The sequence below is a fragment of the Polypterus senegalus genome, chromosome 4 (genome assembly GCF_016835505.1).
Source record: "Polypterus senegalus isolate Bchr_013 chromosome 4, ASM1683550v1, whole genome shotgun sequence".
Lineage (NCBI taxonomy): Eukaryota > Metazoa > Chordata > Cladistia > Polypteriformes > Polypteridae > Polypterus > Polypterus senegalus.
Window position 1 is genome coordinate 151,808,025 of NC_053157.1, and position 25,495 is coordinate 151,833,519.

At 36.4% G+C, this 25,495-nt stretch overlaps 1 protein-coding gene across 2 annotated transcripts in view; it reads right to left on the reverse strand.

The window, feature by feature from the left end:
- Positions 1-16,389, reverse strand: part of LOC120527736 (cytokine-dependent hematopoietic cell linker) — a 97,244-nt gene extending 80,855 nt beyond the window's left edge. For both annotated transcript variants that reach the window (XM_039751498.1, XM_039751497.1), the window contains exon 1: positions 16,220-16,389. In XM_039751498.1, coding sequence (XP_039607432.1) covers positions 16,220-16,224 — 5 coding nt within the window. In that variant the 5' untranslated portion in view covers positions 16,225-16,389. The remainder of the gene's footprint in view (positions 1-16,219) is intronic.
- Positions 16,390-25,495: the final 9,106 nt, after the last annotated feature.

Sequence of the window (25,495 nt, forward strand, 5' to 3'; positions counted from 1 at the left end):
ACTGCAGGGGTGCTTGGGTGTTTATGCAGCCCTTTCAGGGTGTCTGGGTGCTGGTAGAGGGCACTGTCAGGGGAAGACCTCTCTGCTTTCTATGTGAACCGGAAGTGCTTCCAAGGGCACTGGAAGCATTCACAGGTCTGGCTTGAAAAAGGAGCCCACTGCTTCACATCGGACAGTCAGAGTCAAGAGACAGTGGGTGATATTCATTGGGAGGCGGAAGAAATGTATTTACTTTGGAAGTTTTTTGGCTGACAATTGTGTTCAAAAGTGTTGGTGAAAAAAAAATATTACCCTGGAATTGTGCTGGGTAACATTTCGTCTGAAGTTTGTGGCTCAGTTCTGTAGAGCTACACACGATGACCCGAACTGACCTTTCAGGATGTCCCGGAATCCTTACTGCTGTGAATGGGTTCAACTTCAGAGACTTAGTTATCTTATTTCCATAAGGATCACTCAGACCTTTGGATCCCTGAGACTTAACCCAACAAGCCTATTTGGGGATCCATGTATGCTTGTAAAGTGTATATAGTCATTAAACTAACAGCAGAGAACTACAATGGTATTAAAAGTATGACATCAGAAGGTGTAACTCATCAAACCTCTCATGTCTGGAGTATGATGGGTGATGACTAGTGTTGATGGGAGAAATTCACCAAAGTTTTTTGCAGTAAATATGCTGTATTCGCTGTTAACCTCGTTTACTAAAAATTTTCCAAAAAATCAGCTGTGCAGCCAGCCTATGTGAACGTTGTTTTCTAGTGATGTGCAATGAATGAACAAGCTAGTTCTTCTGTACTTATCTTTGTCTCTGAACGAATGTACTAGTACAATGACATTAAAGAACAAATCTTTTCAAGACACGTGCAGTGCGTACTATGTTTTTTATAGCATTTCATGACAGAACGGAGTTATCATCTTAACTTCACTTAAATGACTGTTGTCTTTGGAAAATAGCCTTTCAGTAAACTGTTTCAGCAAAATGGTCATGACAACAACTAGCCAAAAACTGACAGGGTAGATGAAACCAAGCACCTCTCATTGATCGGTTCACTCTGACTGGGTGACTTTGATTATCTCAGTATACGGACTGATTAAATGAACCAGTATGCCCACTACTGATCTGCTGAACCTTTGCAAATTTGTTCACGAACTGCAGATAAAAGACTAACAGTACTAGTTCACCAAAAGAATAAGTTCATGCACTGAACCAAAGAACAAACTGCTGAACTAGTTCACCGACAGAATCAGTTTGTGTACTGAACTGCAGACAAAAGACTTGCAGTACATTGAATCACAGTTCAGTTCACTGATGATATATGTACGGCAGATTAAATCAGAAAGGAAAGGATATAAAAGAAGGAAACTATAGGAGATTAATCCAAAACCGAATATAATTTTATTCAGTCATATTTCAATGTTCTCAGTTTTATCGTGATGTGTGCACTGTTCTAAGGTTCTTTTTGTATTATTTTTTTATTCTATTTATTGCTGAGATGTTACTTATTGTCAAAATTCAATAAAGAGGATCATCATCATCATTATTATAATTATTATTATGTGTGAATGACATATTTTGTTGCCTGCTTTTTATATTGTTTGTATTGTTTGGTGGATAAAGTTACTACACTGTTATGATACTCTTCTAGATTTTAAACTAGAATATAGCTTCTTGTTGTTTTTGAAGAGAATGAATCAATGATTCAAAGATTCCAGCCATTTTGGTGAACTGAACAAAATGAATCAAATCACTTAGAAGAATCATTTTGCACATCATTATTGCTTTCAGAGCACCCCAGGATGTTTGGTGGCTAGCGTGACATCACAGAGGTATATGCTCTGAACTTTCATGCATGCTTACTGTACGATTGTTGCTACTCTACTTCGGGGATGCGTGATGTTTTCACCTGCTCAGTACTCCAAATTTCTACACAGTGCGCAAAAAAAAAGATGCAGTATTTTCATTTGATGGGTATTATGAGTACAGTTATCTATCAACTTGCATATAGGTTATGTTCCAGCAATTGGGATGCAAATTAGTATGGGTGTATCTCAATATAGTGAGGTCAAATATTATGCATAAGATACAATAATATCACTCACTATTTAAATAAAGTTTCTTGTTTTTCAAAACTGTTGTTATGTATATATGCTACTGTTATACTGTTTGATAACTTTTAAGTTTGAGCTGTGGCTAGGAGGGAGGCATGTGGTGTTAAAACTCTTGAGGACAGTGGTCCCCCTTGAAGACAAAGAGGATGAGCGGCAGACTGACACACTGATATAACCAGCTGTTTAATGGTCCTTGAATTGACCGTTTATTGTCTCATTAAGAAAAAATCCTGAACAGCTTTTAACCTTGAGAAATGCCTGTCATCCTCTTTGTCTTCATGGGGGATTGGGGTCCTCACGAGTCTTCACACTGTGCCTCTTTTTAAGCTTGAGGTGTTTAAAGGCCATAATTCACTTATGTTTACAAAATATAGGTGCTATGAAATATGAAATGGATACCGGTGCGTGAGTGAACAAGATTTGACACAAGGAGCTGGTGCTTGATACTCTAGGAGACTAGTAACAAATTGGTATACAGTACAGTGTTATGTTTTCTTACTAAATAGAGAGAATACAATTTAACATAGAATAATAAAGAGTGCATACATATAAGGGGGAAATAAGTATTGAACGCATCAATGTTTTTCTCAGTAAATATACTTCTAATGGGGCTACTGACATGAAATTTACAGCAGATGTTGGTAACAACCCAAGTAATCCACACATACAAAGAAATCAAAACACATAAGTCCATAAATTATGTGTAATAAAGTTGAATGACACTGGGAAAAAGCATTGAACACATGAAGTAAAGAAGATACAAAAAGGCATAGAAAGCCAAGAAACCAGCTGAAATCTGTCAGTATTTAGGAAGCAATCCTGCCCCCTATCAGTGAAAATTAATAATAGCTGGTTTAGTCCTAATTGATGGCCTATAAAAAGGTGTCTTATTACCAAGAATGTCACACAAAAGCATCTCATGATGGGTTAAAGCAAAGAGCTCTCTCAAGACCTTAACAACCTTATTGTTGCAAAACATACTGATGGCACTGGTTACAGACATATTTCTAAACTTCTGAATGTTCCAGTGAGCACCATTGGGACCATAATCTGGAAGTGAAACAGAACATAGTTTCACCATAAAACGGCCACAATTAGGTGCTTCTCACAAGATTTCTGACAGAGAAGTCAAAAGAATAATCAGAAGAGTTGTCCAAGAGCCAAGGATCACTCACATAAAGCTTCAGAAAGACCTGGAATTAGCAGGTACAGTTGTTTCAAAGAAAATAATAAGTAATGCACTCAACCGCCATGTCCTCTATGCATGCTTACCACGCAAGACTCCAATGCTGAAGATAAAGCACATTGAAGTTTATTTAAAATTTGCTGCACAACAGTTGGATAAGCCTATGAAATCCCGGGAGAATATAGTCTGGTCAGATGAGACCAAAATTGAAATCTTTGGATTTCATTGCATACACAATGTTTGGAGTAGAAATAGCACTGCACATCATCCAAAAAAACACCATACCAACAGTGAAGTTTGGAGGTGGGAACATCATGGTGTTTTTCAGCCTATGGTACTGGCAGACCTCATATAATTGAAGGAAGGATAAATGGAGAAATGTACTGGGACATTCTTGATAAAGATCTGCTGCCATCTACCAGGATGCTGAAGATGAAACGAGGGTGGACATTTCAGCAAGACAGTGATTGCCCGACTTGAATCCAGTTGAAAATCTATGGAAAGAACTGAAGATCAGAGTTCATAGAAGAGACCCCTGGAACCTTTAAGATTTGAAGACAGTTTGTGTGGAAGAATGGGCCAAAATCACACCTGAGCAATGCATGCGACTATTTTCTCCATACAGGAAGCATCTTGAAGCTGTCATTACCAATAAAGGGTTTGCTACTAAGTATTAAATAAATTTCAGTAAGTGTGTTCAATACTTATTCCCTGTGTCATTATACTAATTACAATTATTACTTAATTTATGGACTTATTTATATTGATTTCATTTTATGTGGATTACTTGGGTTGTTACCAACATCTGGTGTAAATTTCATGTCAATAGACCCATTAGAAATGTATTTACTGGGAAAAACGCTGACGTGTTCAATAACTATTTTCCCTGCTTGTATATCTGTAAATTATCTGTTGATCATAGTTGTTAAATACAAATATGTATTATATGTTAGATATGTACTGTATTCTTTTATGGCTGGCAGCTCAATCAGTTTTGTTTGGAATACATGTGGTGCATTAAGGCAAAATAAAATAAGACACCAGGTACAGACCATGGACATAAGTCTGATTGTACATTACTAGATAAGACATATATCCATGGATAATGTACTGCCAAGAGATATATAATACTGATTTTTGTGTACTGGTAGTTTAGCTCCACAAAGCTAATTTACATATGTAATTAGCTATGTGCTGTAGCCAATACAAAACAAGTCTTAAAAGAGCCCCTCGCTCTCCCTCCCCTCATCAGGAGACACAAGACAAGCTGTGAAATAATAAAAACAAAAGATTTATCATTATTTGCAGGGTGTTTCTTTCTTCTTGATGGAAGAAGAAAGTATGAAGCAAGTGTGCAGGCACATGAATACCTGTGAAACAAAAAGATGTGCCTACTGCACCTGGAGCTGTGACTTCCAACAATGGAATGAACCAATTCCATGCCGCTGCTTCATGGCATGGCCAATGTGTACACCAAGTGTAGAACTCTGTGAGTGTAATAATCTATATTTTACTTACTTATTGCTAGTTTGTGTATTTTGTTTCTGGTATTCTTTCCCTCTGTGTCTTTTGTTGTTTGAGGAACAGTGGTACAGTGGTTAGCACTATTGCTGCACAGCTCTCATCACATATTTGGTCACAATAATCTGTCTATCATAGCTGTCAGACTTTTACTTAGCCTGCCGGGACACTTAAAAGGCTATTGCACCATTTAATCCATTTAAAACAAGTTCCTTTCCTCCTTCCCCTTTGATTTTAGTGCATTTCACCGAGTTTGGCTAATATTTCAAACATTTGTATGATTTTGCTGAACTCACTGTGAAGTGAATTCCACAATGTTGGCTAGTGATGACTTAACCAAGCTCTAATGCTGCCATATAAAACAATAAACTGTAGTTACAATAATATAAGTAGCACAAACACTGCAGTCTTGAGTAATGGAAAAATATTTTCTGTTGTGACAAATGTAACTCGCACAAACAGGAGGACTACAAAATGGACCAAAACATTAATTGATTCTTCTTTCCTGGTACTGATCAGCAAAGTAATGCAATGTAATGCATTAGGTTGTCTTTCATGACAAATTCTAGTTACCTTAATATACATAATATAACAGAGCTAATTAGCACCCACACATTAACAATCAGGCGTGTCTTAATATATCAGAGCAAATACGGCATTTAAACTTTACAGACAATCAGGCGCATCCAATCAAGAAACTACTGTACCTATCTATTTAATAGACTTTCTCAGCAAGATATTCGTCCAAGGCACAAATGTTGGAAAGTACTCAGTACTCTAGCAGCATAACTAATCTCTTCAGCCACCAAACCCTAATTCATCTGAACATTTCTGAGATAGCAAACTAGGGCTTGTTATTTTCTTTTATTCACATATTGTTCTGTATATCGTGCTGATGTTTAGAAATCTACCGCAGCAACCTATCTAATGCACTTAGTCCCTAGGGGTAGAGTTAACAGAAATTTAAAGAAGAGAAACATGCATTTAATTTAATATTATAATGCTGAAATATTAATAGGTAGCTTTGCTCCAAGAACATATTTCTAAATGGTCACCCATCGTTGCTGAGCATCAGCAATGCGAACAAGAGACACAGAAATGTAACTATGATAGAAAAAGCAAAGTTTATGAATTCAAAAAGGGCAATTGGGTTCTGGTTTTGATCCTGACTAAACCACATAAGTTTCTGGTAAAATGGCTGGGTTTTGCGGTAGTAGAGTAAAGCTTGATTCCTATGAACTATAAAGTTTGGACTCCCAGACAGCACAACCCTGTGCAAATCCTACATATTAATCTTACCTAATGAGGTGTTGGCCACCATTTCTACATTTTGTCAGACAGAGGTAGCTACTGGTGATGATTTGACTGATACCTAGAAGGCTCAGTTACTATCCCTGATCGGATGCAACTCTGATGTCTTTTCATCGTACCTGGCCGGACTGAAATTGCTGAACACAAGATTGTGACCTGATGTTAAGATACAGCTGTGCCCATATTGTATTTCGGAAGCAATGAGGACTATGATACGCAAGGAGGTGAAGCAGATGCTCGACATGGATATGATTCATGAGAATAAAAATGAGTGGTGCAGTGCAATTGTTCTGATTCCAAAACCAGATGGCTCCATTAAGTTTTGCGTAGATTTTTGACACTTAAATAAGATTTACAAATTTGACATGTACCCAATGCTGCATATTGATGACTCACTGGAGAGGGTTGGGCAAGCCTTGTATATTTCCATCCTGGCAGGTGTCGCTGATGGAATCCAACTAGAAGAAGACCATGTTCACCACCCTGGATGGGTTGTTTGAATTCACCAGACCCCCATTTGGTCTCCATAGTGTGTTGACTTTTCAGCAGTTGATGGATCAGATTCTTTATGTTGGAGTGTATCTCAATGATGTTGCCATTTTCAGTAATGATTGGCGGTCGCATCTCAACTACCTACAGGCAGTGCAAGCTGGGTTGACAGCTATCCCTAAGAAGTGTAAACTGGGCTTGTTGGAAATGCATTATATGGGGAAACAGTTTGATTAAACCTCTGTTAGACAAGGTGGGTGAGGTGCTTGTGAATCCATGCTCCGAAACACGCAAGCCAATTTGTGCTTTCCTCTGACTCATTGGTTATTACCGGAGGTTTATTCTGGATTTTGCACAGGGAGACTCCCCAACACTAACCTGACAAAGGGCAGAAAAAAACGCAGCATTGACTGGACTGATGATTGTGAAAGGTCCTCCTCTGATTTGAAGTCTCCTTTGTCTTTATTACCAGTTCCCTCCCCAAAAACAGACTTTTTTAAGGAGTTAATTCTACAGACAGATATGAATGCATTTGGTTTGGGGGCTGTACTTTCTCAGAGTTTTGACGGGGAAGAACATCCAATCACATTTCTGAGCAGGAAGTTGCTTCCCATGGTGCATAATTACCTAAACATTGAAAAATGATTGTTATCTATCAATTGGGAGGTGTTCTGCCACTACTTGTGAGGCAAGCAGTTTATCCTGTTGATTGATCTCACCCTGCTCCAGTTGTTCTACAGGCAGAAGATGCAAATTCCTGACTAACTATGTGATTCAATTTCGAGGTTCACCATTACTCAGGTTTGGTGCACGTCAATGCTGATTTCCTGTGGCATCTGGCTGAGCCTGGCTTAGACTGTTGCTTTGTTCATACCAATATGAGGGGGAGGGGATGTGAGATTTTTTAGAAGGCGACAACCCCCCAATTTTGCTGTGCGCTAACACTGTTAACGCAGGCAGAGACTGGTTGTCCACTGCCAGTGCAACTTCAAGTTCGGAAGCTCCCCATGTAACGCGTCTGTCACCCGCTCGTTGATGCGGGGAACATTTAAAACCAGCCTCTGACCTGGCCGTGTGATCATTTTCAGTCTGCTCGCTTGCAGAAAGACAGAAAGAAGACCATCTGTTGTTTTGATCTGAGCAGTGAACTAATGTAGGAAGACATCATTGTTTCTGCTTGCATACTGCGTGTGTTTGAGTGACAGCTCATTTTTTTAATAAATGCTTTCAGAATGTTCCTGTCTTCACAATGATAAAGATGATTTTTTTTTGGGAACCTGGACTTACCTCCTTCTCTCTTGTGCAAGCCTGTGACCCACATATCAAAAGTAAACTGGAATGACATTCAATTAATCCTTCACCTATTGTTTCTCCTTTCACCAATCATTTTTAAAATCTATTTTAAGTAGAGCTTTGGGCATCTGTAAGTGCTGCAGAAGTCCAGACCTACTAAAACTTTTTTCAGAACCTGAATCCACAAGAGCTACAATGTGCAAACTATTCTGAAAATTTTCTAGTTTCCCCTAAGCTTTGGCCATGTGGCTACTACATTGCCTAAATAACCACAATAAAAACAAATGCCTGATAATGCTCTTCATTGTTTTTCTTTGAAACTAATCCCAATCTTGCCAAGTTCCATCAGAACAGGGTTATCCTTTTCTTGTGCTGAATGAAGATCTTCAGATAATCATACTCCTGAACAAGGTGATGAGAGCGGAATTCCCCATTCCGAGTCAGCTGTTATATGGATTCCCCCACCAACGTACTTCCTTGTTTTGAGCCACTCACTTACAATCCAGTTGATAAAAGATTTGTGAAAATTAATTTGTCAGCCCTTCAAAAGTATTTCTGCATAAGCATATAAAGCTGATGCCTAATCTAGTAGTTTATCTGTGAGTAATCAAATTATTAAAGCTACTTTGGAGCTGATGATAATGTGTAACTGACAAACACAACCACTAAATGGGAGCAGTCAGAATCACAGTTGTGTAACATGCCAAAGGGTCAAAACACAGGAGAATATAGAAACCAAATGTGTAGTCTCACAAGTAAAATGAGACTCAAATGTGAAGAGTAGAAAGCATGGCTTGTGACATTAATATCTTTGTGGATGAGCCCTTTAGCTCCTAGCACTATGAAGAAAGAAACAAAGAATATTTTGAACTAAACAAATGATGCCTGAAGAAGTAAGCCTCTGTGTTTAATTACTGACTACAAATTCAAATCTGTGTCAGGTCACTGTCATCATGATAGGTGCTTTTGCACTAAATACTTAAAACAATTATAAGCTTGAATGATTATTTCATTATTTTGAGGTTCATTTTATGTAAATGTAAATAGTAAAGTAAAGTAAGTGTAAATAAAACATTATTTATTTATTTGTGTTCTTCTGCAGCATCATTTTGTTTTCTTTAGAGGATGCTTTGTTTGATGATGGCTTTGCAGTTACTAGCATCAACATCAGAGATCACGAATCATGAGATTTTTAGGGGTCACAGGATATAAAAGTCACTCTTTGGTACACGTTCTTGTTTGACTATGCAGATTCCTCAAAGAAATTATAAGTTTGTTCGCAATTTTTGTTTGTTTAAAATTGAAAACATTCTGTCCCATTTCTGATTTTTTTCAGTACGAGTTTGGCTTGACGTTTTGGTTTTGTCACAAGATTTCCTTTCTGTTTTCTGACTTCTGTTTATCTCCCAGGCCTTTAATTCTTTCTGGGATGACAGTCACGCAACTAACGACATGTGATTGTTGATAACAACAAGATGGCCTGCAGAGTGGGATAGAAAATGGCCATAAGGACAAAATGCTGCCTGAATGATGTCATAAAAAATATCATGATAATCCTCATAATAACAAAAACAAACCAATAAAATCCTATGTATAACTATTGTGATCTACAGGGGGCGCCAGAGAGCTCCTAATCTCAAACATGAATGCTCAGACAAGTCCCAAGCCAAACAGTAATTGAATACACAATTCTTTGCCCCTCTCCCCTGCTACTCCTCCCAGGTGAGTGTTGCCTGTCTCCTCTCCAGGCTCCAACTCACCTGGACAAGGCGGTGCAGTTTCTTTTATTGAAAACCAGTACTAAGGCTTCACCCCTTGGAAGCACTTCTGGGCCATACAAAAATCTCAAAGTGTGGGGAGTGTAAATCCCTGCAGCACACCCTAGTGGCACCCATGGACCATGGACTCTGTTAATGCTCCCATCCTTCATATATTACATGTGCCAACTCTTTAATTTTTCTGCTCTTTGAACTTCAGAGCCACTGCAAATGTGAAGCAACATTGACAGGCGGGTTAAAAGACGACAAAATTTTTTGGAGAAAACACATGCAAACACTAGTAGATAGTAAATAATCATCAAACACATACACTATCTTGGAACACTACTGTTCTTTTTAATTGCAACAATGAATGTTAACATACTGAAAACATCCATCCATCCCGCTATATCCTAACTACAGGGTGCCAATCCCAGCCAACACAGGGCGCAATGCAGGAAACAAACCCTGGGCAGGGCACACACACCCACAGCGCACGTCTTTGGACTGTGGGAAGCAGCAGAGCACCCGAAGGAAACCCACGCAGACACAGGGAGACCATGTAAACTCCATGCAGGGAGGACCCGGGAAGCGAACTCAGGTCTCATAACTGTAAGGCAGCAGCGCTACCCACTGCACCACCATGCCGCCCCTACTGAAAACATGTTTTTATCATAAACCAGAAATTCTGGTACGCAATGCATTGTGAGATTTTTCCTCTTTGTTATTATTTTCTTTTGACACCATACAGTACATACCAAGCTATCAATTTACTGAAAATGCAAAATCTTATTTTACAATGATGGTGGCTGGAGGCCAACCCAAAAGCACAGGATGGAAGGACAGAATTTTTCTTTTACTGGTTGATAGCTAATTGCAGGGCTTTTCTACAAATAAATACCTACATTTACATATGGGGGAAAATTTACATGCAGCTGTTAAGATAAAACTAAGAAAGCATTAAAACAAAAATAGGAATGGATAAAAATAATGCAATTAAGCAAAAATAAAAACACATAATCAGGACTATTTATTCACCAGTCTGCAAATTCTGCACCAGCAATTGTGTGAAGGACAGTTCAGATTGCTTCATTGTCAAATGGCCTTGTCATCAACAATATTCTTCTCGGTATGTAAAGTGTAAAGAACAATTTTATTTTCAAGAAGGATTTCTCACTTCTATGTGAAGCGACAGGAAAATTGTTAACAACAAAATACAAACACCTGACAAGTAACTGCAAATATTGTTCTCTTGTGATCCATATCTAGAACGGTCTACAAGGTATTTCAAATAAAGATTTTGTTAATCAGTACATTTCAATATCAGGTTTTTGAATTACAATATATACTATAAGTTCAAAGAAAGCCAATAGCTTGTCATAACTGACATTAGACCTCAGGAGCAGCGTTATTTGGTTTCAATGTGTAGCGCTGGATCAGCTACTGTGAACATCTGTCGGGCTCAGTCACAATTACATCTAACACTGCATGACTTGTGAACAAAGTAAATTTTGCAAGGGGTCATGTAAAAAACGAAACTTCTGCCTTGCTCTCCAGAGAATGGCAACTTTAAGTTGCCCTAAGCTCTTATTACAATCTGCACATTCTCAAGTCAGTTCATCACCTTCATATACTTCATTATCACTAGAACTAGATCTGTAATGTCATCACTGGCCAGTGCTAGAGAACTGCTGCTCTTATAACTCGGCAAATTGCTTTTTCTGCACACACTTTCCATTCTGACAGCCCATATACAGCTTGCCTGCTATCACAAACGTTGTTCTATCAATTGCCCTCTGTCACCATTTGCAGTTAACTGGAGACTTGTAAACTCAGGGAATACGAATGCATGTGAAAGCTTGGGATGGTTTATCTCTGGGATAACTGGAAAATGGTTAAGGAGGACTGAATCTGTCATTGTAGCAACAGAAATATTTCTTTGAAAAGCAAAGAACATTTTTTTTCATATAGTTCATCTTGATTAATTCTGGGGCCCCTATAACTTACAGGGACCTGCAGAGGTCAAAGTGAACTCATGAGATAAAATATATGACAATTGTTTACTTATCTAATATTTGAAAACAGAGTAGATGGCTATTTTGGGGACACAGTGATCAGAGGCAGGAACTGAAGTGGCAGTCTTATTCATCCTTTTCATGTTTTCCCACTTCTATAGGGGGTTGATGTGCTTGATCAAACTTCCCAAAACAACTGAATCCACCTTCAGATCTTCTTTTACTTTATCCATCCACTTCCCCTTGCTTTCACTTCCCTCTGTACTTCCATTTCCATCTCTTTTTTGCCCACATAATCATGGTCTCTCCTTGTCAAATGCCCATTCCTCTTCAACCTGCTTTCCTGTACTTTCTTATATATTTTTCACACTTTTGTTGTACTTCTGATTGTCACTTTTCTTATTCTGTCCTTTATTGTAACTTCACACATTCATCTCAACATTCTCATTGCTGCCACATTATAACTTTTTCTCCTTTGCTCAGTCTTCAGAGATTTTAATCTAATGCTATTGTTTCTGTGCCACTCTACCTACCATATGAAAAGTTTTAAAATATTATTTGAATCAACTCAATCTATGACATAACCACTGATCCTAATAAAAACAAAAAAACATAAATTTTGTTTGTGATAATAATAATAGCTGAGTACAATAAAACAGTATTATTTTATAAAAGAGAAGAGTCAAGTAATAAGCAGAAAACAGTCGGAGGTTGATAAGAGTATACATTTCGGAACACAGTTCCGGTCATCCACACAACAAAACTGATGCTGCGTTTACAAAAGTATCTGGCTCTGCAGAGCATCTTTAAAAGTCTCTTCAGCAGTCAAGAATGATTAGGTAGTGTGGACGAAAGGTGAAAATGTAGACAAATGTTTGCGTTTTAAAACTAGAACATAGCAGTGTGGACGGGACAATGAGGCCACTGCTTTAGTTAAGATGCAACAGACAATGCCAACCGCAGTAAAGGATCCCCTGTCCCATTTTTTATTTCATTTGGAATCAATATACAATACCAAAACTCTATCACTTTGTAATCATAAAATGTTATTGGCTTTTTAAAAATATTTAATAGATGTTCGCTAACATTGCTACAGAAAAAAATAACCTCCCACCGATGTGATGTTGCACTCATCAATTAGTGTGTTAGATTCATTGATTCAAAAAAGGAAGATGAAGTTGAACAGATATAAAGTTTTCAATGTTTTTTCTACATCAGTCGCTATATTTGGTTTATTATTGATATATGTGATGTTCATAATGTGTATGTTTACGCATGTGTCTTGTGGTGGGGGCTTTTGAGCTTCAGCACCCTCAGGCCTGTGGAGGGTCTTAATCTAGCCTTAGGGCCACTGATTCATGACTGTTTTCACCAGTGTAGCACATCCTACTGAAATAAATCCTTTTGCATCTTCAATAGTACAATGCAGAAAGCATCACTTTCATATTTTAGGTTTATTAAAAAATAAAGCAATCAGCTGAAGAAATACCATTTTCATGAAACAGTTACTGTTATTTGGAAAGGTTTAATATATCTTAACACATAGTGTGGAAGGGTGGCATACTGGTAGCACTGCTGCCTCGCAGTAAGGAGACTAGGGTTCATGTCCTGGATCCTCACAGCATAGAATTTACACGTTCTCCCCATGTCTGTGTTAAAATCTGTACACCTCTTTTAACACATATCATACACAATTTAACTACAATGTAATACCTTTGTTTTAACCACATAATACCTATAATCAAGCAAAAATGATTACATTAGTAAACTATGTACACTATGGTATGCCATACCATACTTTAATATTCAATATTTATTAATGTGTGAAATGCTCTGAGACTATGAATGGAAATTTACTGTGCAAAGGAATAAACTGAACTGAATGAACAGCTGCACTCTGTTACAACAAATATTAAGGAACCATTAGCAACAAGGGCTGGCCATTTGTTGATAGCGTTCTAGCAATATATGTACTGCATTTAAAGAAGAATAGCTTTACTTGTTTAAATGAAAAAGAGAGATACACATCCTAATGGTGATCATTGGTCTAGGTTTATTTAAATGTATGGCAAAAACGTTAGTTTCATAATTTAAGATACAACATTAACAATGTTATAAAGTATGAAGTAAGTATACTACATTAACTGATGCATAATAAGGAGATTGCCATTGGCTTCTGATATAATGTGGCACACATACTATTTTATTGAGAACTACTGCAATTACATTTAGTAAATATTTCAATTTCTTTGACATTGTTATTGACAAAGACAGCAGAAAATGCAGTGTCTACACAGTCATGCGAAAACAATATCCCTCTGAAATAAAACAGCAATCTTTATTCTTTATAATTTACAAATAGAATCAAAGGAAGGGTTTTAAAACCCCATTTATTCATCCATCCATCCACTTTGTAAAAACTCCTTATCTAGGGGATGTTTACAGTGGCAACAAGATGAAAAACACTGACCTAACTTCATTCTTGCCAAGAACCTTTTCAATGCTCTCCCAGACGATTCAGAGACATTGTCAGGCCTACTGTAAGGATTATTTATTTCGTTGTGTCAAGGGTTTGCTCTTGGGCTCTATGACATGTTGGCCATGCTCGCTGTACTCCAAATATCCATCCATTTTAAACATAATTAACATCTTGAGTTTTAATAAAGCTTAACTTTAGACAAATCTTTAAACTTATGATGCCATTTGAAGCAAAAGCCGAGTTAATGTAGATCTCTGGAACACAAATTCACAGTCAACCATAACCATATTCACGTCTATAGTAACAATCACTTTCATTGTACCATAAGGGCATGAAATCTGCAATAGCGAAGGCATCAAAGATCTCAGTATTAATAGACAACACATCTGTTACCTGTACAGATCAGATAAAAAGCCTTGGTGTAATTCTGGATAGCACGTTGTCTTTTCAGTCTCACATTAGTTCTGTTACCCGAGCAGCTTACTTACACCTGCGTAACATTAATCGTCTGCGTCCATCTTTGTCAAATCACTCTACTGCTATTTTAGTCAACAGATTGGTCACCTCCCGTCTGGACTATTGCAACTTACTTCTCTTTGGTCTGCCCCAAAAGTTACTACATAAACTTCAACTTGTTCAGAATTCGGCTGCTCGTATAATTATTAAAACACCCTATTCTGATCACATTACACCTGTTATTCAGCAGCTTCATTGGCTGCCAATAAAGTTTAGGGTCAACTACAAAATTTTAGTCCTTACATATAAGGCTATTCATAATCTTGCCCCTACATATCTCTCACAGCTCCTACAAGTCACTAAACCCTCTCGCATGCTCAGATCCTCTTCTTCCATCAACTTAAATAATCCACCAGCATGTCTTGTCACGATGGGATACCGAGCATTTAGCAGATCGGCACCCTCCTTATGGAACTCATTACCTGCTTATCTTAGGAACATGACTACCCTTCACCAATTTCAGGCTAATCTTAAAACGCATCTGTTCAAAATTGCTTATTCACTGTAATTGTTACTGGTGTTTTATCTGATGTTTTATTTGGATTTTAAATTTTTTAGTCATTGAATGATCTGATTGTACAGTGACCTTGAGTTTTTTGAAAGGCGCTTCAAATAAAATGTATTATTATTATTATTATAAGTTATACACTAAATTGACTTAATTGATGGTTGGCTATGATTATTATAAATTATTCCCTTTAAAAAATATTTAAATGAAACAGATATATATATTCATGTGAGGTACGCTGTACAGAGCATCGCTTGCTTTATTTTCAATTTACATATTTAATCAACTTAAACAAAGAATGTGATTTTGAGTTAATTTATGCTGGTTGTTTACCCAGTAAATGTTTAGCAATGTAAATATTTTTACATTGTTGAGTCTGTCAATGTGGACTTAATATTGCATAAAATATTAAAATGATCTTTCTCTCTGCTCTGACTGTATGTGTTTGTATGTCTTCATATGGTCGTTTATGCACTGTTAGTGTTTCATTGTGCTTTGTTAGAAAAAAAGACCTACTGTTTCCATATTTTAGGAGAATAACACATAAATGTACTCTACTCTAACTTCTGAAAAGAACAATATACAAGAATAAATAAAATGTAATCGAACAGAACAGTTTATTACTATTTCCTGGAGTAAAATGGTTAGCAAAAAAAAACAAAACAACAAACTGCATTGTTTATTTAAATATTACATTCATCCATATAATAAAGTCTTTATCTCATATCTGGGGGTTCAACTTTACATTTTTTTGTCTAATCTGTACCTTTCTATTTATACTTTTAATAAATTAATGCATCTCATCATAACAAGTGTATAAAGTAGCAAAAAGCAAATGTGTTACTCATAAAACCATAGACATTAAGAAAAGGCAATTTTCAAGCACAGCTAAGCATTCTTATAACTAATGTCTTCCCACAAAGAACAAATTGTTCAATGCAAGTATTTCAGAAGCATATCAAATTAATTGGTAATAGAAGTTAAGAATAAATTAGTGAGCTATTTTATTATAAATGCAGCATATTAGTTACATACCTCATGGGTAGGCAGTACACTCCTCAGTACACTGGTTTAGCAAAATCATTTTTTGCATTGTAAATTGTTAAACATTCTAAAGCGTTAACTGCTTGTCATTTTTAGAGTTGGTAAACTATATTCACTTTGCTGATTCTCTGAGATGTAAAACTGTGGCCCAAGGTCGTCTGTTCCTGTGTGGTTTCTCATGATATAGTATAGCTCATTTCCTTTTTGATTACCATCTGACTTCTCAAATTTACTGATAGATATCAGTCCTCTAATTCGACCGCTGCACAGTCACTTGATTCAATCATGGTGCCGCCTATCTTATATCAATAACTTTACTATGGATAAGATGTTTGCAGATAAGGTCCAGTTTCTGGGTTTCAAGCATTCCTCTAAGGACATATGAGGTAACCACAGTCCTGAATTTTTTAAACATCTAAAGACTGAGAGGTTGCTTAGACAGAATAACAAAATAAAACTTTCAGAATTCATTCACAAAGGTTAACTAAAACAAGCAAAGTGTTAAATAAAAGTAAGGCTTTGATCAGATGAAGAAAATTAAGTGAGTGAATGTTATATACTCTGAGCTAGGTAAACAATAGGTCAGCAAGCTGACAACACTACAGCTGTTTAATAACAAAAATAAGCAAAGAACACCCCAAATTTGTTATGATCGATTCCATAAGATTTTCAAACCTGCTTTATTTAATTCAAGATCACAAGGAGAATATAAGCAGTTATAAGTACCTGTGATATTAAATATAATTCTGCATATTCTTTTTTGTTCTTCTGTTTACATTTCATCATCTAAGCTATCTCCCTATATATAAACACTCATCTAGCGTGCACAGAAAATGGTTCTCTGATCAAAGGATAACAGGACTCCTGTGTCTGGTCCTGAGGCATGGGAAGCTAGTAACTTAATTACCTATGGATGGTTGCTGTAAGAAATAAGTACATTTTAAGGAGAAATCATGCTTCGTTCATGTGTGTATATTTGTTTACAAACTGTGTATATTTAGTTATTTAAAGAGCTTCTGCAAAAAGCCAAATTTCCACCCATGGGCAGAAATAAAGTTCTATTTGACTCCATCTACAGCACATCTTTCTAAAGACACAAGATATATTAAAGGATTTGATGGTGCTTTTAAAAGGAAATTTGTCTGGAAGGTTTGGATCTGGATGCCAGTAATATACTATAAATGTTCCTTGAAATCTAGTGACAAAATAAACAGGATTTGTTTCATGGTAACCTACAGGTGACCAATGATAATACAGCTGGAGTCAATCTAAACTGTAGTAAGATTAAATTGAGAATGTGAAGCAAATCATGATGTCTATAAAATTGGAGACTACTTACTTTGGGAATAAGTAACCATACTCATACTTTCTGGTCTACTATACCCTCTAATAATTATTAGCCGATTCCAATATTTCATTCTGGATACAGTTAGCGCTCTTATATATAAAACTTTGAAAAGTCTCCAGTGGCCAGTATTAAGGAGGCCCGCACCAAAGCAAGCCTGGAGTCTTTGCATTGTAAAAATGGGTTGCATAGCATGCAAGACTTGGGCAGAGCACTGTTTGGATTACCCCTTGGGTGGAAGATGGCATGCTGGCTCACTTGGTGATGTATAAAAAAATGACAGCTCCCTCACCTCCCACATTGGAAGTAATGTCAGTAGTGGTGTTTATAAAAATTTTAGTGGGACCTGTCAGGCACCTTAGATCCATGACTGATGTGTGCCTTTTGAAACAGGATAGATATGAATTTATAGTATAGTGATCTCTGGATAGTTTATTAGCTCAAACCTTGGCTAACAAATCTAGAAATATGATGAGTTAGAACTGGGTGTTGGTTCTCTCAATAATCATAGAATGAACAGATTCAAGACAGTATATTTTTGGAACAGAATATTTTTTTCAATTGTGTGCTTTTCTATAATTGTTGACCTTTCCTGTGTAAATGTAATTTGCTTGAAATATTTCTTTTCTACTCCTAGGCATGCTGTCGTCGCTGGATCCATAACATTAGCCAACTGTCATAGCAAGATCTTGTACCATTGTAGGAAGTGCTTAACAGAAATGTCTTGTATTGCTATACCCAAAGGAGTATGTAGTAGATATCTCAGTTCAAAGCCTTGTTCTAACTACTCTGATCACAGATAGGGAGCTACGCTTTAGAAAATGTGCTGTTGTGCCTTTGTGTTATACTGCTAATAAAAAAGTGTGTTCCTAGCCAGAACAAATCAGCCTTTAGCTTAAAATGAAACCTGAGATAACATATTGACTCCACATTGAACAGGCTCTAGGCGTTGATACTGGATACTGTTTTAGTTTATTTTTAAATGATTACAACAAAATTCTCTTGATTAAATAATGAAATTTGCAAGTGTGACGTATACTTGTAAGATATATTTTATATATAATACATAAAAAATATATACAGAATACATGCAGTATTTTATATACAGTATCCACCTTAATAAAGGAATAAATGTCTGAATGTCTGCATGTCTCTATCATTTCAAAATTAAATTTATTTATTGTCACACATGTGTGTCTGAGGGCTTATTCGAGGTATGTGATAACCCGCGGGGGTGAGAGGGGGCGCTGTCGCAAATGTTTTTTCCTCCTTCTCTCCCCCAAGTACTGAGAAACCATCTAGTGGGTGCACTTAGCCCCTCCCCTTCTGTTCTGCATAACAAAAGACTTACAACAGCAAAGACATTTATTTTGTGGTTAATTTTACCTTGCGTGTTAAATGGGACAACCTGATTGGTAGCCCAACTGTTCAAGCTCCTACAAATTGTCATTCCTGCACCCAGCCACAATATACAGTATACTAATACAAAAATTAAACAACATTTCTTTTTCTGCAATGAGAAGGCTACTGTATAGTTACAGGCTTTATTTTTTTCACAAAAAGTTTTCAAATTATTTCAGTCTTCTGGCTAGCAAAATAAGATGTACAGTGAGCCAGAACTTGTTATTTATTTTATCAGTATGCTGCTGCTGGAGTATGTGAATTTCCCCTTGGGATTAATAAAGTATCTATCTATCTATCTATCTATCTATCTATCTATCTATCTATCTATCTATCTATCTATCTATCTATCTATCTATCTATCTATCTATCTATCTATCTATCTATCTATCTATCTGCACATTTTCCCAGAGAAATCCAAGTAAAACAATGCCTTGAACAGATTGTCATTAAAACGGCCTTAATTCAAAGTTTAGGTCATAGCAAGAAAAAGGCTACAATTGGGTCATTTTTCCATACATTCCATAAAGTCTTAAATGTCAGCAGATGTAAGTGAAAAAGCCATTGCCATTCTATACACTATGTATTAAGTGACTTCACTGCATTCTGACTTTAGGCAAACTTTCAGCCTAACAGCAAGATAGAAGACCATCCATTATCTGGTCATCCTTGATTGACCATACCGACGCAGAGCCAAGAACAGGTTCTACACATCACATTTGTCAATTTGAGAGGCTGTTTCAGATCTTCCACCCATAATGCTATTGAAACAATGTCAACATCAGTGGCAGTGCACTATGGGCTAGACTCCATTCTGCTATCCTGTCAGAAGACCTCTGCTTACAGTTCCCACATGGTTGACCCTATATTTGGATAATGCCAGACTCACACAGCTAATTACAACTGTGCCAAGGAATTCCTTGTCCTTAACCCCATTAAACACTTTGCCTTTCAAAAGCCACTAACTTTAACAGGCTCTTTGACTGCATATGCCAGAATTGACCAGCAGAAGTGGTCAAGGAAGACACTAAAAGACTACAAGACTGTTGCTAATATTCACAACGGTTGCTGTTTTTCTGTTGTTTTCGTTGTTGCCTCCCTGATTTAAAAATAACTACGTTACAAAAATGCTGTACAAACCACACCTGTGTTACACATGTGTTTTGTCATCTTATATTGAGAATCATGGTTAAAAATAATTGTAAAAGAGTTGGAAAAACCCAAGAAAAATATGCATGTGAAACTTAAAGAGATAAAGCGTTAAGTAAATAGCTTTATTAAACAGCATTTGATGTTTTCAGTTACTGAAAGCAGGGGAACGCTGTATTCTCATTAGTTTATTGATATGTATAAAACCTATACTCAATGGAGCAGTAATAGGAGGTCCCTGTTTCACATTTGAGCAGGACGTGAGAACAATAAAGTGACCTATTGATCTTATGAACAAAGTTCACAAATTGGCAAAAGTCTACACAAATCAACTTTCAATTTCTCTGCTCTTGATTCACACATGGTGATAGACTACTTTTCAAGAAATAATCCAAAAAAGCTTAGTGCAATAAACAAAATAATACAGTTTATTAATAAAATGTGGATAAAATAAGATGGACATATACAAGCATATACAGACACGAGAAAATAACAAACAACACAAAACATAAATAAATGCAACCCTGAATCTTGCTCCGTCCTATATTTTGGAATGCCCGCCTCCATAAACTCCAAGTCATAACCTCAGATCTTCAAATGTTGGTCTGCTTGTTATGCACCTAAAATCTGGAATATTTTACCTATAGAAATTTGCCAAGCTCCATCGACCATTTTGAAAAAACTACTAAAAACTCATTATTTTAATATGGATTCTTTTGTCGCTACATTTTAGCTGTATTCCTCATTGAATATATGGGCTCAGAATTATCATATTCGTTAGGAATCTGCAGTCTGTTCTAATCCACTATTCCCTGTTGTTTTAAGTCTGATATAGGTGTCATACAGCCCCCTGAGATGATGGAATGAGACCAACTCCATCAAATCCCATCAAGCAAAATCATGAAATCTATGAGGTTTGATTTAGGAATTATTATGTTAGGTAAAATGTCCAGTGGGGGCTGGGCAGACTATTGGCCTTGGAACCCCTGCAGATTTTTTTCTCCAGCCTATGTGTAGTTTTTTTGTTTTTTCTGTCCTCCCAGCCATCTGACCTTACCTTGTTGTTATTTATTCTTTAATAGTAATGCTTATTTTTAAGTGTTTTCTCTTCTTGTAACTTTCTTTTTGTCATCTTGTAAAGCACTTTGGGCTACATCACTGTATGAAATGTGCTATATAAATAAATGTTGTTGTTAATCTTTTTCTCTATTATAGAAAAAGGCACAATACTTGTGGATTTAATTTCCTTAGTACTTATGTAAAGTGTTTAGCAGGGAACATGTTCTTGTGACAGTTCTAGTCTTTCAGATGGATACATTCCTAACTAGAGCCAAGATCGTGCACTTAAGGAAGCTCAGAAAAGGTAAGCAATACCACCCTGATTAGAGAGGAGGCACTCTCACTAACACTGTCCACAGTTCAGATGTTCACAAGGCAAACTAGGCTTCCACTTCTGTCACAAAGCTCCATCCCTACCATGTCAACAGTATAAAACCACCAAATGAGGCTGTGCTCATTTCAGGATCATTTGTTAAGGAGGAAGGTTCGATCCGTCACATTTTCTTTACATCTTGGTTGTTACCAAGCAGTATGGACCCTTAAAAGCATTTTTCTTTTGCCCTTTTTCATCATCTTCATTAAACAGGGTTACCTGCTATGACCCCCAAATCTTTTTGCCTTTCTTGTTTCATCTTTCCAGATCACATGAGTTACGAAGTTCCTAGCACCTTCACTTTTATGGCTTCAATGACTTGTTCTCAGAATGCATGCACTCATTTACACCCTTCCCACTCACAACTCCTCTTGCTTCTGGTGACATCAAGACATTATGGAATGCACAGAAAACTGGCCAAGTGTAGCGTTTGTGTTGCTGTGACCTAAACTTTAAAGTTAGGCCTTTTTAAAAGTGACCCCATCAACCATTATTCTACTAGAGGATTTCCCAAGTATAATATTTTTTATGCATATATTAGTTGGTATACAGGGTAAAACAAATAAGCAGAAAAATTAACTTTTATTTATGAGGAAAGATATTATATAAATTGATTGCAATTATATTTATTTTGATGCATCTGATAGTGTCATAAGTCTGACATTTTGCATTTTAGGCTACTGCAACTATTAATAAATGTTCTTCAGTCCTTAAAACAAAATCTCATAACTAGTCTGGCTGACAAATGGTGCTCAAAGGCTTATAAAATATTTGAAAAATTATGAAGGTGTATAATATTCTGATACCACTGATTATCATATTCACCATTCATCTTTATTGATTGTTACAACAACAGCAAAATAATACTTTGTAATTTTATCATTATACTATTTTATAATTTTCCTATGCATAAGATATTAAATTACAAACACCACACATAGTTATTTTAACGGGTGCTTTTGTGGAAATGAAAAATAACAGAAGGAGAAGTAGGGCAGATGTATTTTTCTGTGGTCATACACAATTGTTTAAGTAACCAGAAGTGAAAATTGATTCTGTTACATTATGGGTTTACTTGTTATAAGTCAAAATAGTCTATTTCATGGGTTCCCATCCTTTTACAACCTGGATCCCCATTGGGTGATCATAAAGAACATCTGCAGTCTATTCATGGATGAGATCATCCTTATGGTTCTGGCTAATGATTTACCTCACTAACATTCAACACAGATAACCTAAGAAAATCACTTCATAAACCTGCTTTCTTTATTATGTGATATTCTTTATTATATGATATCTCATGTATGATATCTTAACATTATTCTTGTCAAAATTTTTAGTCACTTAAATTGACTCAACCTCGGTCTTCAAGTTAAGTCAGTAATTTTTTTTATCTTGTGACTCAAAAAAACGAGTAAGCACTTTGCCTTGAGAAAGCCGTCATACCTTGGTGTGCAGAAGAAGCTAAACATTATCACTACCCATTTCTTCACCTAGGGCTCAGAAGAGGTGTGACTATAGAGGCTGTGTCTTTATGAAGTTAAACATTTTAACTGACTCACCCAAGCCACTCAAGATCTCCTTACATTTTTGGCCAGCTAGTGCTTTCCTATGTAAATTACAGTGTACACATGTGGAGCAACAGCTTTCAAATGCTTATAGAGAATGCAGAATTTCTCAGTCTACATCAGTGCTCAGTACTACAAATTCTGACCATGTTATCTAATGGAACACAACAAACTCACTCATAGCATCGCAAATGGCTACAGTGGTTGAATATGTAGGTAAAGGTTTATAGAAGAGAAAGTCTTCATTTACTTCCCCATAACGTTCATATTTATAACACACACAAGAAGATTAGAAATGTTTGAAATGGTCCACTTGTGGCGCATGAAAGCAGCTCCCTTCTTCCGTTTATAGCAGCTGATGAGTTCCTTCATTGAACAGTGCTGTCTGTGGTATAAAATTTAACTGCTTATGGACCTTCTCCCCTACATAACACCTACTATCTTTTTTGCAGAAAGCAAAATCAGATTTTCCCACTTATACGAGGCTTCCTAGGCTTAGTTATCGGTTGGATGCTTCAATTGCCTTAACATTTTTGTTACCCACAAAAGCCGATTACATTTTTTTTCTCTAATTCCGATATTCCCTAAGTTTGTTTAAAGAAAAAAGCTCTATAAGTGTAGACACACATTAATTTGTTGGACTTTAAAGCTTCATTTGATAGCACTCCGGAGCATACAACACATAGTGCTACAGCTCATTCTCAAGTCCGACATATGTAAAGCCCTGTGCCAGATACTCATTGCTATTTTCTTCTATATGATTTTGGTTTAGGGTTATTGATATGTGACATAGAGGCACCTTCCAGTTTATAGATGGACCCGCTTCTGTGTCTTTTCTCATGGGAGGACCAGATGCTAGCCACTTGTGCATTACGTGCAGAGTAATTTGGCATCAGGCATATTCTGCATCAGCTTTTCTTAATAAATGGAGCTAAATGGCAGTTATGTGGAGCAGGCTGCAAGCCAATTAATGAAATTTATCATTTAATTAAAATATTTTCACCACAACATATACACTATATACTTCTGTTTTTAAAATGTATATTTGACATTATTATTAGTAACATTTTTAGAAAATTTAGAAATATTGTTTTCATTTAAGAATAGAAATATTTAGAAATTTACAATTACAAGTTATTTCATGCTCCCCCTTCAGTACCATGGTGGCTGATTGGTGGGGGTTTGGTTCACAAGTTGAAAGTCAGTGGTCTGTTACATTAATTCTAGCATTTATTTGGAAACAAAATTATAATAAATAGAACTCAATTAAAAAAAATGACAATAACACAGCAAGTAGAATATTGTGTTTTGAAAACAGTCAAAAATGTTTGATCCTCCACTCAACAAAGAGAGCGAAGCAAATAGAAAGTCTCATTAAAAATAGTTTTTTGATTATGATAAAACAACAAGTAGAATAAATAGCTAAGCATTGGCCCAGCATGTTTAGTTTAGAATTACTGTTTATCTACGAGCTCTTGCCAAGTTCTGAAAAAGTTTTGAGCAGATTTTTATAAAGAGAATTAGATTTTTATCAAGTTCTGATAGCATAGAACATTGCTTTCCCACTGAGTTAAAGACGGTGGATTGGGATCTTTCAGATCTTTCAGTTGAGCAAAATCTACTTCTGTGCAAGTAGTGTGGTGACGTCTATTGCACCCGATTTCTTAGAGCACAGTTTTAACTCATCTGATGCTGCTCCAAATTTCTGTTAAGACAATAGGTACAATTCTGAATCCAAAGCCATCCGAGAGATATATACAAATATTGCCCAAAATAGTTTAAGTGTAATGCATCCCCAAAACAATAGCAATGTATTTCTTGTGTAGCCCAATATCACATAAGAAATACCTCAATGGGCTTTTACAGGACCTGTTTCTTGACAACCCCCCAGCTGTGACTCCCTAAGAAGACAATAAAAAACTCCCCACCCCAAAATACTTTTACGGGGAAAAAAAATTAAAGAAACCTTGAGAAAGGCAACTCCAGGTAGGCTGGGGGTCCAATAATGTGTCAAAAACGGAGTAAATACAATATACAAATTTAATTTGTAGCGATATAAATAGTATTGGATTCTAAAGAAAAATACATCAGGGTGGTGGGAATATGAATATGGATGAAAAAGAATTCATGCTTAAGGTATTAACATCAGTTCCTAACAGGAGCCCTCAAATTTACAGTATAATGGCTGGATAATTTAATTATCCAGACTCAAATAGGTCTTCAACAGCTGCAACTATAACATCTAAAACTCCAATGGAGATTATACAGTTTATTAGTATAATCTCTGACCCACAGAGAACATCCCTGTCATTAGTAGTAAGTCATAGTTATTCAATAATTCAATACTTTTCATCTTCTTATATAATACGCTA